The following is a 17239-nucleotide window of genomic DNA, read 5'->3' on the forward strand; positions in this document are numbered from 1 at the left end:
TGGAGTTTCAAGCCACCCATTGATTTATTTACTTCAATGGGGGGTTTTGTGATAGGTCAAAAAATGTCAGCTGATAGGGAATGTTCTGGAAGTTCTGGGGGGTCCTCTAGGATGGGTGATTTAAAAGTGAAGTATGGGAATGCTTTTTTTCTTGAGAATCATACTTAGGTGGATGCAGCATCAATCCAATGCTGCACCTGTCCCCCGCTGACTCTAACACCAAGAACCGAGCGATCACACACCGCCGATTGCTCGGTTCTCACAGCTCCCTGAGCAGAGAGCTGGTGACTGTCAGTCACCTCGCCCACTGGAGTGCTGAGCTGTGGAGGGGGTGGGAGCGGCCGGCTTAGCCTCTCAGTGGCTCGCTGAGAGGCTGAGCCGGGTGCTGGTCCAGGCATGTGGGCTGATCCCGACCATATGGTCTCGATCTTTCCCAAGCTTGGATCGGCTCTGTGACGTTCGCTGACAGCGGGCTTTAGCCTGCTGTGTGCAAACGTGTCACAGGAGTGCAGAACATACTGCACTCCTTTGATCTATGAGCTTTGGCTGTACTTCTTTAGGGTCACCTGACTTACCAGGGCCCCTATTTAGGCATGAGGTTAAGCAGTGCTGCCAATTAGTGCCACCCATCAGTGCCACCTATTTGTGCCGCCGCATCAGTGCCTCCTGATCAGTGCCCATCAGTGCAGCCTCATCAGCGCAAATCAATGAAGGAGAAAAATTACCTGTTTGCAAAATTTTAGAACAAACTATAAAAACCTGTTTTTTTTTGTTTTTTTTTATTCTCTGTCTTTTTTTGTTTGTTTAGCAAAAAATAAAAAAAACCCAGTGTTGATTAAATACCACCAAAAGAAAGCTCTATTTGTGTGAAAAAATGATAAAAATGTCATTTGGGTACAGTGTTGCATGACTGCGCAATTGTCATTCGAAGTGTGAGAGCGCTGAAAGCTGAAAAATGGCCTGGGCAGGAAGGGGGTTTAAGTGCCCGGTAAGCAAGTGGTTAAAAGAGTTCTGGTGAATTGTTCATTGTTTTATATTTGTAAAAACCAATAAAAAAAACAAAACGGAGGCGAATTATTAATCCAGTTTGGTGTGTTTAGTGTTCTTTGTATGTTTGGAGTTTATGCCGCCTACCGTCCCGTGTGACATCACTTCCGCTTTCAACGAGAAAAATGTCGTCACTTTCACTCCTGTAAATCTTGTAGCGTTTCCATAATTCTTGTCCATCCCCTGTACATTACAGCACTTCAGCTACCCATTCTGGGTGACAAATGGACGAGCGATCATTTGAGATTAAAGTTTTTTTTTTTTTAATCATGCTAGGAAGTTTTTGTATGAATCATTCAGCAAGTATTACTTAGGAGGAGAATCATTCACAGGATTTGAGTGGGGCCAATAAATGAAACCAGAGCAAGAAACTTTCTTTGCATTGCAATTTGTGTAATGCTTTCGCCTCAATTCACTTGACTATAATTCCTGTGTTTCTGCTCATCATGGTCTTTACATCTCAGCTCTTGTAACTGTCATTTTCGGCTCTCATTGCTGAAAATAACAGTCATTATGGCTTAGCAAATTGAGCATATTATGCTGGAAATGTTATGTGATATCATTTTTCCCTCCCACAGAAATACTCAAACTCCTATGATATGTTCATGAGAGGGGAAGAGATCCTGTCTGGTGCTCAGAGAGTGCACGACGCTCAGCTGCTGACGGAAAGAGCGCAGCACCACGCCATTGGTAAGGAAAATGTGTATACTTTTCTACTGTGTTTGTAAATGGCAATGCTGTGCAGTATCACTAGCATTGCAAACATACACTATATCAGTGTTTCTCAACTCCAGTCCTCAAGGCGCCCCAACAGGTCATGTTTTCAGGCTTCCCATTATTTTGCAAAGGTGATTTGATCAGTTTCACTGCCTTGGTAATTACCACAGCTGTTTCATCTGAGGGAAATCCTAAAAACATGACCTGTTGGGGCGCCTTGAGGGCTGGAGTTGAGAAACACTGCACTATATTACCAAAAGCCTTTACACGCACATGAAATTTAATGGCACCCCAGTCTTAGTCCGTAGGGTTCAATATTGAGTTGGCCCACCCTTTGCAGCTATAACAGCTTCAACTCTTCTGGGAAGGCCGTCCACAAGGTTTAGAAGTGTGTCTATGGGAATGTTTGACCATTCTTCCAGAAGTGCATTTGTGAGGTCAGGCTCTGATGTTGGACGAGAAGGCCTGGCTCACAGTCTCTGCTCTAATTCATCCCAAAAGTGTTCTATCGGGTTGAGGTCAGGACTCTGTGCAAGCCAGTCAAGTTCCTTCTCCCCAAACTCACTCATCCATGTCTTTGTGCACTGGTCCAAATCATTTGGCAGAGGGGGGATTATGGTGTGGGGTTGTTTTTCAGGGGTTGGGCTTGGCCCTTTAGTTCCAATAAAGGGAACTTTTAAGGCATCAGCATACCAAGACATTTTGGACAATTTGATGCTCCAAACTTTGTGGGAACAGTTTGGGGATGGTCCCTTCCTGTTCCAACATGACTGCGCACCAGTGCACAAAGCAAGGTCCATAAAGACATGGATGAGCGAGTTTAGGGTGGAGGAATTTGACTGGCCTGCACAGAGTCCTGACCTCAACCCAATAGAACATCTTTGGGATGAATTAGAGCGCAGACTGCGAGCCAGACCTTCTCATCCAACATCAGTGCCTGACCTCACAAATGAGCTTCTGGAAGAATGGTCAAATATTCCCATAGACACACTCCTAAACCTTGTGGACAGCCTTCCCTGAAGACCAGCTCAATATTGAACCCTACGGACTAAGACTGGGATGTCATTAACCACATAAGGACCACTATTTCTGAAATTTGTTGTTTACAAGTTAAAATCAGTATTTTTTTGCTAGAAAATTACTTAGAACCCCCAAACATATTATATATATATAGCAAAGACTCTGGAAAATAACATGGCAGTCGTTGCAATATTTTGTCACAAGCTATTTGTGCAGCGGTTTTTCAAATGCAAATTTTTGGGGAAAAATATACTTTGCTGAATTAAAATAAAAACTAAACCGTGAAGTTAGCCCAATTTTGTTGTATATTGTGAATGATGATGTTACACTGAGTAAACAGTCGTGTCGGGGGTACTACATCAGAGACCCGATCAAAGTCAATTCCAGATTTTTTCGGGACTCCGGCCAGCCGGCAGACGTGCCAGCTGGATCACTCGGGTCTCCCGGTGGGAGCTGCTGCTTAGCCGTATCGGTTATTATCACCTGAAAGCAGACCGCCAGCTCTAAAATACGATACTGGGGTGAAGCCTGCAGCTGTAGTACAACCACTTCTTCAAAAGGACATACAGGTACGTTTTGCAGGAAGTGGCTAACCAGTTCCCAACTGGCTCACGCAGATATACTGTGGTAGAATGGCTCCCCTGGGTGAAATCCCTTATGGGTACGTCCTTCCCTTTAGCGGCCACCAGAGAGCGTGCGCCCACTACACGGCGGGGGGACCCGATGTGCGTGGCCGGCGGGCACGACTGCCACGCGCGATCGCATGCACAAGCGCCAGCACGGGGATTTGTGTGTGTAAACACACAAATCCCTGTGCTGTCAGGGAAGAGGAGCCCTATCGTTTGTTCCTACTAAGTAGGAAAAACATGTCTCCTCTCCTAGTCAATCCTATCCCCATACAGTTAGAAACACTCACGAGGGAACACACAATTAACCCCTTGATCATCTACTAGTGTTAACCCCTTCCCTGCCAGTGACATTTACACAGTAATCAGTGCATATTTTTAGCACTGATCACTGTATAAATGTCACTGGTCCCAAAAAAGTGTCAAAAGTCTCAGATCTGTCTGTCGCAATGTCGTAGTACCTCTAAAAATCGCAGATCACCGCCATTACTCGTAGAAAAAAAAAAAAAATGCCATAAATCTTTCCCATAGTTTGTAGACACTATGCATACTAGCACATTACGACATTGCCTTGCAGGGTGAATTTTTTTTTTTTTACACGGTTTTCTACCGCTTTAAAGAGGAGTTCCACCCAGGGGGTCATGTAAAAAAAATACTGCAGCTGCTGACTTTTAATTGGACACTTACCTGTCCCAGGGTCCAGCGATGCGGGGGATCGAAGCCCCGCTCGTCTCCCCCTCCGTTCAGCGGCGCCGGCATTGCAACTGTGGGCGCCGGGCTGTGGCTTCACAGCCTGGCACCCACTGCGCATGTGCGAGCGGCGCCGCGCGCCGTGATTGGCCGCTCAGTCACCTGGGACCTGTAATGGGTCCCAGATGATTGACAGGAGGGAGGGAGCAGAGCGGAGCCCTTCCTGTGCCGAGGGGGAAGTGATGTCACAAGCCCAGGCACAGGAAGGGGCAGACTACGAGGGACCCCCTAGCAACAGGCATTTAGAGGTAAGTAAAAAAAAAAATATCCAAATGTTTTTTTGGGTTTTTTTTTAGGATTTTTCATGTATTTTTGTTTTTTGGGGTGGAACCTCACTTTAAGTAAAGTCCATTCCTGCTCTTGGTATAAGATGGGGTTGCATTTAATCACAGTGCTAATGATAGGGCATTACCAAAGCGGGTTGTACCAAGAGCACAGATTTTTAAAGGGCAAGCTTTTTACATGCAATGTTTTAGTCACGCGATTTTCCATTCTGTGCAATTCATACAGTTCATTTGAAGCTTCTCTGATATTTGAAATAGTTGTAACATGGTATGTTTTCTTTTTACTTTAGACTTGGAAAAGATCAAGGCGTACATTGACTCCTTCCGTTACGGAGCTCCACCTCATGCTGGAGGAGGCATTGGTAACTAGTCCTATATTTATATACGTCCACATATTCCATGTGTATGTCTAGGCGGGAAGTGATTGGAAATGTCGACACAAATAAAAACAACATTTTAGTACAGAGGGAAAGGGTAAAGCTGGCCATAGACCAAATCCTTTCTGGTTCAGCAGGGGCCAGCTGAGATATGATCCATGTGTGAACAGACTGATTTGTATCCAAGATGATCAATCAACTTGGGTAAAACCAGTATGTCACTCTTTTCTACATACAGTTACTGCCAGCGCCTATAACCGCTAGCAATAACTATTGCCTTCTGCTGGCCAGGAACTGCGCCCCCTCTAGCAGAATATAATAGCGCAGCGGGAGGCATTCCCTCATCAACCCTGACTGTGTTGATGGTGGAATGTAGCAATTTTCTACAGGTGGAAGGAAAGAAGATTGTATCATCTATGGCCAGCCTTTGAGCTGACATGATTTTTAATGCTGTCAATTCCTTTCTCGATAAACCCCAATTTCTAGACTTGGTGTCACAGGCAGGGAAGCAAGGAAAAAATCCTGCAAATGTAGTCACACACAGAAATAAAAACCCATCAAAAATTTTATTCACTATCCAAAATGATGCACAGTTTGGCTGGAGCTAGCCATTGCCTATTTAGTATCTGACTTTGTAGCTGAGTGTAATCAGAGACCTGGGTGGAGGGAATGTATACCCCCCCCCCCCCCCCCCCCCCCCTACACCATCTCATAGGGGAAACGTGCACAGCTGAGGCTGTCAATTACCTACTGTGTGCTGGAGGGGGGAAGGTAGGGCCATCTCCCGAGATTCTCTGGTGTTGGCATAGACCGGGGATATGCAATTAGTGGACCTCCAGCTGTTGCAAAACTACAAGTCCCATCATCCCTCTGCCTCTGGGTGTCATGCCTGTGGCTGTCAGAGTCTTGCTATGCCTCATGGGACTTGTAGTTCTGCAACAGCCGGAGGTCCGCTAATTGCATATCCCTGATGTATAGACTGTCAGAAGTGACTTATGCAGATAGAATGAGGAAAGAGACAAAGATTTCACTGTGCTTTGGATTGAAGAAAGTACAAATTAAAGAGGAATATGCTTTGTTCAGCAGGGGATTTGTCAGACCTCTTCAGTGAGACCACTGCTTCCTCACAGATTGTAGGGGGTCCCCTTCTCTACAGCGTGCTGGCAGGGGACAGGCTTTGCTATGGAAGCTGTGGCTGCTTTCTTAGGAAACAAACTGAAAGACTTTCTGTTGTTTTGATGCACCTGGAATATATTTAGCTGATTTAAACGGAAAGTTCAATTGCACTATAACATTACTAGCTGCCGTTTTCAAGTAAACATTAAAGTGTTTGTTAACACAACGTTTCATATTCCTGATATGTGCAGTACCATGTACTTGCATGAGGAAGTGTCCTGTTCTCTTTGTATTGCTTCCATTGTGTGAACTCCCTGGTGTTCCTGCCAGTCTCTCTGCTTTCCTTTTTAAAAACTGACCACACTAAGCTGGGAGAGCACATCGTGGTGAGTTCTTCAGCGGAACTCAGTCTGCTCTCCTCCAATGATTAGACTTGTCCTGACACCCCCCTGCACAGCCATTTACTGGGAAGCTCAGTGTGCTGCTGATTCTCCTCCTCCTCCCTCAGTTTTTATGCAGCTGAGAAGAGGGAATGTGATCACTTTGGCTACTTTCACACTGAAAGTGCCGGCTTTTGCTCCGCTTTTCGGCCGCTAGCGGAGCACTTTTTACCCAAAAAAAGTCCCGTTTTGCGGCGCTTTCAAATAACTTTTGAGGCACTTTGAAAGCTCTGCCCGTTCATTCCAGTGGACAGGGTGTTTTGGGAGTGCTAAATACAGCGCTCCAACCCGCCCCAAGGATGCTGCTTGCAGGACTTTTTGGAACGCCCCGAAAGCGCCCTGCCCTAGTGTGAAAAGACGCACTGGAATGAATGGGAGGTGGTTTTCAGACGCTTTGCAGAGGCTATTTCCAGCGCTAAAGCGTCTGAAAACCGCCCCAGTGTGAAAGGGGTCTTATAAAAAAGGTGTTTATAATGTTGTTTTTTTTATTTTATATATCAAATGTTTTGCCTTTCCTTTCTATTTTAAACTGAATGGGTTGTTTTACAATGTGAGCGTTTACAATCACTTTAAGGCTGCTTTCACACTGAGCAGTTTTTGGAAGCGCTTTTGCGAAAAAAAGTGCAAGAAAAGCTGAAATAAAACGTATCCCTTTAAATTCGATGTATGCCTTCACACTGGTCCGTTGCGGTGTAAAAAATCCAATTTTTTGGTGCATATTTGGTCAGTTAAAAAAAAAAAAAACGCACCAAAAATGAACCTCCCCATTGAACTGCTTTGAAAATGCGTCAAAAATGCTCGTGTTGTGTTTTTGATGCGATTTTTGAGTCACATGTCCTGTGAAAAACGCACCGCAAATGTGGTAAAATCGGTGTCAGTGTGAAAGGAGTTTTACCTAAACCTTTATTACTTTTGTGAGGTTTACTAAATCATAAACTAGCCTCTTCTATCTCTCAACACCCCGATAATACTTTGGAAACCACACCAACTGGTTATAATAGCAACAGACTATTCTCCATGGAACTTCCCTTTAAGTTATGAACAGTCCAGTAGAGGTCCCTCCCTGGGCCTTACAACCCCTACTCCAGCATGTCCAGTTCCAGCAATTTGAATATTGGTAATTGTTTTCTGGAGTCTACTGGAAACATACAGGTCCTCCATTGTTGTATATAAATACATTCAGTTGTCCTTTATTTGTTTCTCTCTATTACAGGTCTAGAGCGAGTCACCATGCTGTACCTGGGACTGCACAACGTCCGCCAGACCTCCATGTTCCCACGTGACCCCAAAAGACTCACCCCGTAGAGACCATCTTCTCGGAAGTCACCTGCTATACATAGCCATATTCTAGACTGTACGCTGCTCTCCTAACACTTCTTACAATCACAAACCATGGACCTCAGAATAGGGCCAGTCAATGCCCATAACACATCCTAACACTGGACCCCCCCCCCCCAAAGCCGTCCATCAAGAGTTGCTGGATCCCATAGCCTTACTTTTTTCTTATGATATCAAATACTGAAGCTGCTAATGGGGTTAGAGTACATATCATGTAAACTCATTTTAATACCAGACTCTATACTTGGGCAGTCAAACGTTCCTGGGTTCCCTTACTTTTAGTTGTTCTTACAGTAATAAATGTTGGACTTTTTACTAAGGCCAGGCATGTAGCCTAGTATATCCGATGGAACTAGAAGATACTTATGGGCAGTGGTCAACCTTACCTGCCCACGAGGCTCAGTCATTTTGCCCTTTTTAGCCTGGAAATTTTGTTTAAAGCAAAACTATACTCGCCTAGAATCAGTAAGTAAGTAAGGCACCGTCCCCAGAACTTGCTGCCAGCCGCAGACCTCTTTGGGCAGAAGGCTTCTGGGTCTCGAGCACCAGCCGCTGTCATTGGCACGAGATGACGTCACTCTATCAGATTCGGCATTACCAAATTTGTGCCATGAGCTGCGCTTGAGCAGCTCACTATACAGGGGGGAAGACAGGCAGGTAAGTAGCGTTAATGAAGATGAGACAAAGCATGTTTCTTCTGCATTAAAAATGCTGCCTGTCCACCCATTTCCATTGTGGAGCCTAAAGTTTCACTTTAACTCTTAACTTACTTGAAACATGTTCAAATAACTTCCTGTCCAGGATGGACTTATGAGTCCTGCATCATCCTTGCCACAGGTGTAAAGTAAGTTAAATAAGTTATCTAGATCACAGGGAGGACATGATCAAACCTCAGCACTGGGATGTGGTGAACCTATCCTGTAGCCATGAGATACCATTTTGAGAAGATTGGATAACACCTTGGATTTCTGCCTAGGCTTCCTGTAACTCCAGCTGATACTTTTAGGAGAGCTCTGGTTATGAGGATAAACTGTAATGGAGTTAGTTGGCTGGTGGCCTTTTGTTCTCTTGATATGAGGAGTCCTTAGATTGTCCTTTATTCATATAAACAAGCATGTTTGAGGTCCTACAAGCATACATTTTAATGGGAGCTGTAGCAAGGGAGGGTCTCCAGGACTTTGAGCATTTTATGACTCCTGCCTAAACTCTGTGGGAAGCTAAACAGTTGGCAGACAGTTCTAGAATAGCAAATCAGACCTAAAACAAGTACGGTGTTTTGTATGTAGATAATAACCCTCGGTATTGTGAGATTTTTACCATGACTTCAGAATAAGAGACCATACTGTTTTATAACTAATAAAGAGGTGAGAAATACAAATCGCTGTATTTAAATAGCAAGTGAATTCTACTAAAGAAAATTAAAATATTTGACTAATTCTATAAACAAGTTGCTTTTTATTATGGGATCTTTATGGTATAAAAAAGTTTGTGTCTTTTGATGGGTATTTGGGTAAACAAGAATCCTACTGCTCCATAAACCATTATCTCTTATATGTACTTATTGAGTATATGTGTAGACAATTTCATAATGTATGAATGGGCAATTTTTTTTGTTAATTTTGGATAGATTAGGGAATGGTTAAAGTGTTACTAAACCCAGGACCCTGCATTCAATATATCTGGCCTCCCACAATACACATAACATGGAAATGCAATTATTTTAGTAAAAATAAACTGCTAAATACCTTTTCTCATCAGCAGTATATAGCAGTCTTGTGACTTCTATCAGTGTCTGGTTAAAGCTTGTGGGAGGAGTTTTCATTCTACCCTAATTGTCCTATGAGGCAGCAGGACCCCTGACCCTCTGGACAGTGCTGATTGGCCCTCTGGACCTTATTGGACAGCCCATGTGAAAGGGGCCTTAATTAATGTACACTTAGTGTTACTAAACCCAGGACCCTGCATTCGCTATATCTGGTCTCCCACAGTACACAGAACATGGAAATGTAAATATAAACTGCTAAATATCTTTTCTCATCAGCAGTATATGGCAGTCTTGTGATTTCTATCGGTGTCTGGTTAAAGCTTGTAGGAGGAGTTTTCATTTTCCTCTATCCTATGAAGCTACATGACCCCTGATCCTCTGTTTGGACAGTGCTGATTGGCCCTGAGCTGATCACACGCACCCTCCTAAGAAAAAAAAAAGCTTTCTAGCAACACACACCAAACTGATCATATGCATGTGCCTCCTAGGGCTCTGTACTATCAGAAGATGGATTGGGGACAGTAAAAGAAGGGGAGGATCAGAAAAGATAGGATAAAACAGCCTTTTTACACAATGCAGAGGATTATCCCCTTCCACAGTGAGTATAACAAGCATGCTTTACTGGATATACCGATTGATTTTACTGTTGTGGGTTTAGTAACACTTAAAAACCCAAGTCAGGGTTTTTACTTTCTGTGTTTTAGTTGGGGAGATTTCTTTTTACTTCCTGTCCCAGAGACACAGCAGTAAGTAGGAGATCTTTCCAAAGTCAAAGCTCATTGATTGTCAGGACAAATCGAAAAAGATGTATGTATCTCCCCAACGTGTACACAGACAGCAGTATTGATGTAACATTCCAAATCCTGTCCTGCACTGTCGCCCACAATCAGTATAGATGGGTACATGGCCCCTGATGCCACTGTATACATCCAAATATAATGGCCATCATTCCTCAAAAACAGGTGGCATTAGTATATATTTTGCATATGTATTAAGTCATTATACCTTGCCAAAGGTCCCCCTATATAGAGTGTGGAACCACACAATACCGAGGGACCTTGACAAAGCAGTGTTTGTCTTCAATATAGATTTACAGTTACAGTTGTGTTTAAAAGCAGTCCAACATCACTAATGAGAACAATCACTGTTTTTGGTATATATTATATTTCTACATGGCAAATAATTTACTAGTAGGTGTAGTAGAGTAATAGAAAACCAACAGACCCAACAGTTATGACATGCATACTGCTGATTCTGTGTAATTGAATCATAGTTACATAGTTAGGTTGAAAAAAGACACAAGTCCATCCAGTTCAACCATAAAATAAATAAATAAAAATATATAATATACAATCCCATATACCCACAGTTGATCCAGAGGAAGGCGAAAAACCCCAGCAGAGCGTGATCCAATTTGCTACAGCAGGGGAAAAAATTCCTTCCTGATCCCCTGTGAGGCAATCGGATTTTCCCTGGATCAACTTTACCTATAAATGTTAGTACCCAGTTATATTATGTACATTTAGGAAAGTATCCAGGCCTTTCTTAAATCAATCTACTGAGCTGGCCAGAACCACCTCTGGTGGGAGTCTATTCCACATTTTCACAGCTCTTACTGTGAAGAAACCTTTTAGTATTTGGAGATGAAATCTCTTTTCCTCTAGATGTAAAGAGTGCCCCCTTGTTTTTTGTGGTGACCATAAAGTGAATAACTCAACACCAAGTTCACTATATGTACACCTTATATATTTATACATGTTGATTAGGGGTGCAACGGATCGTCATCGATCCGTTATCCGATCCGCGGAGGTTGATCCGTACGGGACACCCGTGATCCGCGGAGCGCTCTGTGGCCTCGGCCATAGGAAAGGCCAATACCCTGCCAATACCCTGCCAATACTCTGCCACACCCTGCCAATAGGGAGATTGTGGATATTACAGTGGGGGAGATTTTTTTTTTTGTTGATCCGAAAATGATCCGAACCGTGACTCCTGATCCGAGGAACGATCCGAACCGTGAGTTTTTGATCCGTTGCACCCCTAATGTTGATCATATCCCCCCTTAATCTCCTCTTCTCAAGAGTGAATAAATTTAGTTCCTCTAATCCAGTGATGGCGAACCTTGGCACCCCAGATGTTTTGGAACTACATTTCCCATGATGCTCAACTACATTGCACAGTTCACGAGCATCATGGGAAATGTAGTTCCAAAACATCTGGGGTGCCAAGGTTCGCCATCACTGCTCTAATCTTTCCTCATAGCTGATCTCCTCCATGCCTCTTATCAGTTTGGTTGCCCTTCTCTGCACTTTCTCCAGTTCCCTGATATCCTTTTTGAGAACTGGAGCCCTAAGCTGAACTGCATATTCCAGATGAGGTCTTACTAATGATTTGTACAGGGGCAAAATTATATCTCTCTCTCTTTAGAGTCCATACCTCAAGTACTTTGCTCGCTTTGGAAACCGCAGCTTGGCATTGCATGCTATTATTGAGCTTATGATCCAGCAAAACCCCCAGATCCTTCTCCACCATGGATTCCCTCAGTTGTACTCCCCCTAGTATGTATGATACATGCAGATTCTTAGCCCCCAAGTGCATAACTTTACATTTATCAACATTAAACCTTATCTGCCACATAGTCGCCCAATTAGTGCAATAAGGTTGGCTTGTAAATTGGAGACATCCTGTAAGGACGTTATTCCACTGCATAGCTTGGTGTCATCTGCAAAGACAGAAATGTTACTTTTGATCCCAGACCCAATATTATTTATAAAGATATTAAAAAGTAAGGGTCCCAGCACTGAACCTTGGGGTACACCACTGATAACCTTAGACCATTCAGAGTAAGAATCATTAACCACTACTCTCTGAATTCTGTCTTTTAGACAGTTTACATCCATTTACAAACTAATATTTCCAAGCCTGTAGACTGGACCTTACACATTAGCTGTGTGTTGGGAATTCTATCAAACGCTTTTGCAAAATCCAATTAACCATTAATTGAAAGGAGCGTGTTTAAAATAATAGCAGTGTGAAGTTCAATTAGTGAGGTAATTCAGTCTGTGAAAAAATGGTGTCACCCAGGTGGCCCTTATTTAAGGAGGAAGGCAGCAAATGTTGTACATGCTGGGTCTTGTGCATTTCTCTCTGAAAAATCTGAGTAAAATGGGTCGTTCCAGACATTGTTCAGAACAGCGTACTTTGATTAAAAAGTTGATTGGTAAATTTGACTGTAACTTTCTTGGGTAATAAAGGAATTACAAAAAATAAAGTTGATTGGAGGGGGGAAAACATATAAAGAAGTGCTGAAACTGATAGGCTGCTCAGCTAAAATGATCTTAAATGCTTGAAAATGGCAACTAAAACCAGAAAGATGTGGAAGAAAACAGAAAACTACCATTCAAATGGATGGAAGAAAAGCCAAAATGGCAAAGACTCAGCCAATGATCAGCTCCAGGGTGACCAAAGAAGGTGTAAAGTTATCTGTGAGTACTGTAACAATTAGAAGTCGCCTATGTTAAGCCAAGCTGTTGGTAAGAAGCCCCCGCAAAGTCCCATTGTTGGAAAAAACGATGTGCTGAAGAAGTTACAATTTGCCAAAGAACACATTGACTGGCCTAAAGAGAAATGGTGCAACAGTTTGTGGACTGATGAAAGCAAGATTGTTGTTTTTGGGTCTAGGGGCTGCAGATAGTTTGTCAGATGACCCCCAAACACTGAATTCAAGCCACAGTACACTGTGAAGACAGTGAAGCATAGGGGCGCAAGCAGCGTGATATGGGGATGTTCCTCCTACTATGGTGTTGGGCCAATTTATCACATACCAGGGATCATGGATCAGTTTGAATACATCAAAATACTTGTGTGATGACAGGCTGTTGGCGGAAAATCCGACTGTATGCTTTATCGGACAATTGTCAGATTTTCCGTGGGCAAATGTTGGAATGCAGGCATTAAAATTTTTTCACGGACCAATGTCTGTTGTCGGATTTTCCGAGCGTGTGTACACAAGTCCGTCGGACAAAAGTCCAAAGTACAAACACGCATGCTCGGGAGCAAGGATGAGCCAGAAGCAGTCGGTCTTGTAAACTAGCGTTCGTAATGGAGAATTAACATTCATGACGTGGCCAATTATGAAATCTCGAAATGCAGCGCATATTCTCTTCTTCTTTAATGAGATAATAATGAAGCTGTTTTGCTGGTGATACTGATGGAGTTATTGCAAATGAATTTTCAAAGGCTTTTTTTTTTCTTGTGATATCAAGAATAATTTTATTATGCTTGGTATTTTTTTTTGGGGGGGGGGGGGGGGGGGCAAGTTACCACAACACCATTATCCCGTAGTTTCAAGATCAAAGATACAACTATGTTGGTGTCCCTTGTCAATTTTACATTGTATTTTTTAAAATCTAACTGCCTACTCCCAAACTGTCATTTGAAGTAAAACACATAGCCAAGTATTATTCTCCACATTTTTTTTATTGTGCATTACAAAAGAAAACAAAATTAGACATGCCAATAGAACTTAACCAAAAAGTGCATTTTATGCATCCAAAAATTATAGAAAATATACCAAATCAAATCATTATTATTCAACCAAAAAATAAAATAAAAGCCTCATGCATGTGTCCTGCTTCTTAATATAGGGGGTCAGCAATGCCAAGAGTTGGTGAAAGCAGGGGTCCGTCATCCGGAGATAATTCCAAGAATCATCTGGATTATTCTCCTGGAGCTCCCGCAGCAAAGGCATATGACATAATTGGTCACGATTAATAAAGCAAACAATTTTTGGTCCAAAAAATCCTCCTCCTGTTCCTGGACTGGATTTGGGTCAAAGCAATAACTCCAAGGCCAATAATAAATAACACGTTATCTCCTCCAATTCCGCAACATGTCTGGTTGACAAACGGCCGTTCAGAAGCTAAATGAAAAGCGCGAATCAACACTCACCAAACTTCTACTGACACGAAATTAGCAGAAGGAGCTCAAAGGGTGGAGCTAAAGAACTGAAAAACCACGTAGTACGTCACTATGTTTGTGTTTGTTGGCCGACAATTCCTTGCCGTTTGTATGCAAGACAAAATCAAGGCACACACCTTCGGACAAAAGTCCGAGGTTTTGTCTGAGGAAAATCCGATCGTGTGTACAAGGCTTTATGCCGAAGAGGAAATGCCCTTGAAATGGGTGTTTCAACAAGACAACAACAACAAACGCACCAGTAAGTGAGCAGCATCTTGGTTCCAGACCAACAAGATGAACGTTTTGGGGTGACCAGCCCAATCCCTGGACCTTAATCCAATAGAACACTTGTGAGGTGACATCAAAAATGCTGTTTCTGAGATAAAACCAAGAAATGCAGAATTGTGGAATTTAGTGCAATCGTCCTGGGCTGGAATACCTGTTCACAGGTGCCAGAAGATGGCTGACTCCAAGCAACACAGATGTGGTGCAGTTCTCAGAAACAGTGCTTATACCATTAAATATACAGTGATCCACAGGAAAGCTAAATCTTCAAGCATTCTTCAGTTTATACAGTAAATGTTTGAGTTTGTAAAGAAAAATGCAGACACTGCTTTCTTCACTTTCTGTAAAGTAATGTTTTGATTTGGAATAGACTGTTCCCAATGCATCTGTGTGTATGGAAATAAAAGCTATTATAAGGATTTTGAGCTTTCCCCACTTTTTTTAAACACACTGCTATTATTTTGGACACAACTACTGCAATTACCACTTCTGTCATAAAGCCTAAGGGCCAGTTCACACCATAGAAGCGCAGTCCAGATGCGTTCCAGATGCTTTTCTGCATGCGCGTTTTTGATGCGGTTCGGTGCATTTTTTTTGTTAACCCCTCTTTTTTTCTTAACCTTAAATATGGACATGTGGGCTCCAGTGTGCTTTTTACGCTTTTTATAGCGTTCCAGTGCAGGAAAAATGCAGCATGGTCTACCTTTTTTTTTTTTTTTTCTGCAACTGCAAGCACAGGTGTGAATTATGCCATTAAAAACCATATAACCTACTTTCCATGTGTTTTTGATGCAGAAAAAAAACACACTGGACTGCATGTGGTTTGAACTGGCCCTAAGGAGGGTTCGGTCTCTTTCACAATCCGTCCATGATCTTTCCCACCACACAGCGTCAAGGAAGCATCGCTCTGCTGCTGCAAACAGGTATGTGGATCTTCAGTCTCTGCCTGTTGCCCAACTACAGTGACTTTTGGTCACCTCTGGCCGTGACGTTTCTTACTAGCTGTCCAGGTTTCCTGGATATCCAAAGCCTGGCCCATAGGCGTGCGCACAAGGTGTACCAGGTGTGCCTGGGCACACCCTAATCACCCGGAGCTGTCACCCGAAATCTGCTCTGAAATGTTATATTCAGACATTGTGGTCTGTGAAACGTTGAGCAGATCGTGAGGCGAGGGTCGATCAGTGTGTGAAACTGTCTGCTAATGTAACGGCTTGCAGAGAGAGAGAGAGACCAGCTGTCTTAACTCAGCAGTGATGTCGGGGGGTGGATGGGACCGAAAGGACAACAAACACCAGCCGATAGGATGGGGTCTGGGTGGGCCATTTACATGTATGTGGCTCCGCCCCCTTTCTTAAGCAGCCCAATCATTGGCTGGTGTTTGATAGCTACTCTGTCCCGCCCACCCCCGACATTACCACGGAGTTGTGACAGCTGATCTTCTTCCTGTGTGCAGTTACATTGGCTGACAGCTTCACACACTGAGCGGCTCTCGCCTCACGATCTCCTCTCAGTGCCGCTATCAGTGTCAATCAGTGCTGACCATCAGTGCCAATCAATAATCAGTGCTGCCTATCAGTACCAACCAGTGCTGCCCATCAGTGCCAATCAATAATCAAAGCTGCCTATCAGTGCTGCTAATCTGGGATGAAAGTTCATCTTCCAACAGGACAACGACCCTAAAGCCTCGTACACATGGTCTGATTGTTGGACGACCGAGCGTCTGATTTTTGTTAAAAGGGCGTGTGCCGTATTTTGTCTAGCATACTAACTATCCGCAAATTGTAGTTTGACAAATACGAACATAGTGACGTACTATGAGAGTATAAAGTCTAAATAAAGAGGAGACCACCAAGCTAGACCATGAAAGTTGCCACATGCCTGAGATAAGGAAATAAGAATACCCCCAAAAGTCAATGGGATTTTAACGGCAACGTAAAGATTTAATAAAACAAGTTTATTGATATAAGCAAAAGTATACAAAAACCAACAATGAATGTAGAAGCCAGAAGGAATGTACAAAAAGTTACACCATTAAAAACAATGATATGGAATGGTGATGGTGCTTGTAAGGGCTTCAACACAGCCCTACGCGTTTCGGGACTTGATAAGGCGTCCCTTCGTCAGGGGCAGTATGTGGAGAAGAATCACACTGTATAATGACAACAAATTAGAAAAAACAAGAGAGTATATCAATGATTCTATATAAACAATATTATACAGTTGCTATTGTGTCACAGAGTAAACGGCATAGTGATCACATAGAGGGAACACATACCCAAACACATCAAAATTAGAGTCCCACTGCCAGGATCGCGGCGACAGTTACGCCAGGAAAAACATCACCCCAATGTCCAAACGGAGACTGAGGTGAATTATTGGTCCCCCCTTATCCAGAGTAGTCCACCCAAGCCGCAATGGACAGGCAACCTCCCTGTAGTAGCTGTACCCCCAAATAAGATCTGGGGAAAGAAAAATAATACCTGATAGGGCAAAAGCCTTTGTGTATTTAAATCAC

The 17239-nt window shown here is 43.1% G+C and overlaps 1 protein-coding gene across 2 annotated transcripts in view; it reads left to right on the forward strand.

The window, feature by feature from the left end:
* Nucleotides 1–9162, forward strand: part of DARS1 (aspartyl-tRNA synthetase 1) — a 188816-nt gene extending 179654 nt beyond the window's left edge. For both annotated transcript variants that reach the window (XM_073634256.1, XM_073634257.1), the window contains 3 exons: nucleotides 1626–1737; nucleotides 4735–4806; nucleotides 7591–9162. In XM_073634256.1, coding sequence (XP_073490357.1) covers nucleotides 1626–1737; nucleotides 4735–4806; nucleotides 7591–7682 — 276 coding nt within the window. In that variant the 3' untranslated portion in view covers nucleotides 7683–9162. The remainder of the gene's footprint in view (nucleotides 1–1625; nucleotides 1738–4734; nucleotides 4807–7590) is intronic.
* Nucleotides 9163–17239: the final 8077 nt, after the last annotated feature.

Source organism: Aquarana catesbeiana, linkage group LG06, assembly GCF_042186555.1.
Source record: "Aquarana catesbeiana isolate 2022-GZ linkage group LG06, ASM4218655v1, whole genome shotgun sequence".
NCBI classification, from domain to species: domain Eukaryota; kingdom Metazoa; phylum Chordata; class Amphibia; order Anura; family Ranidae; genus Aquarana; species Aquarana catesbeiana.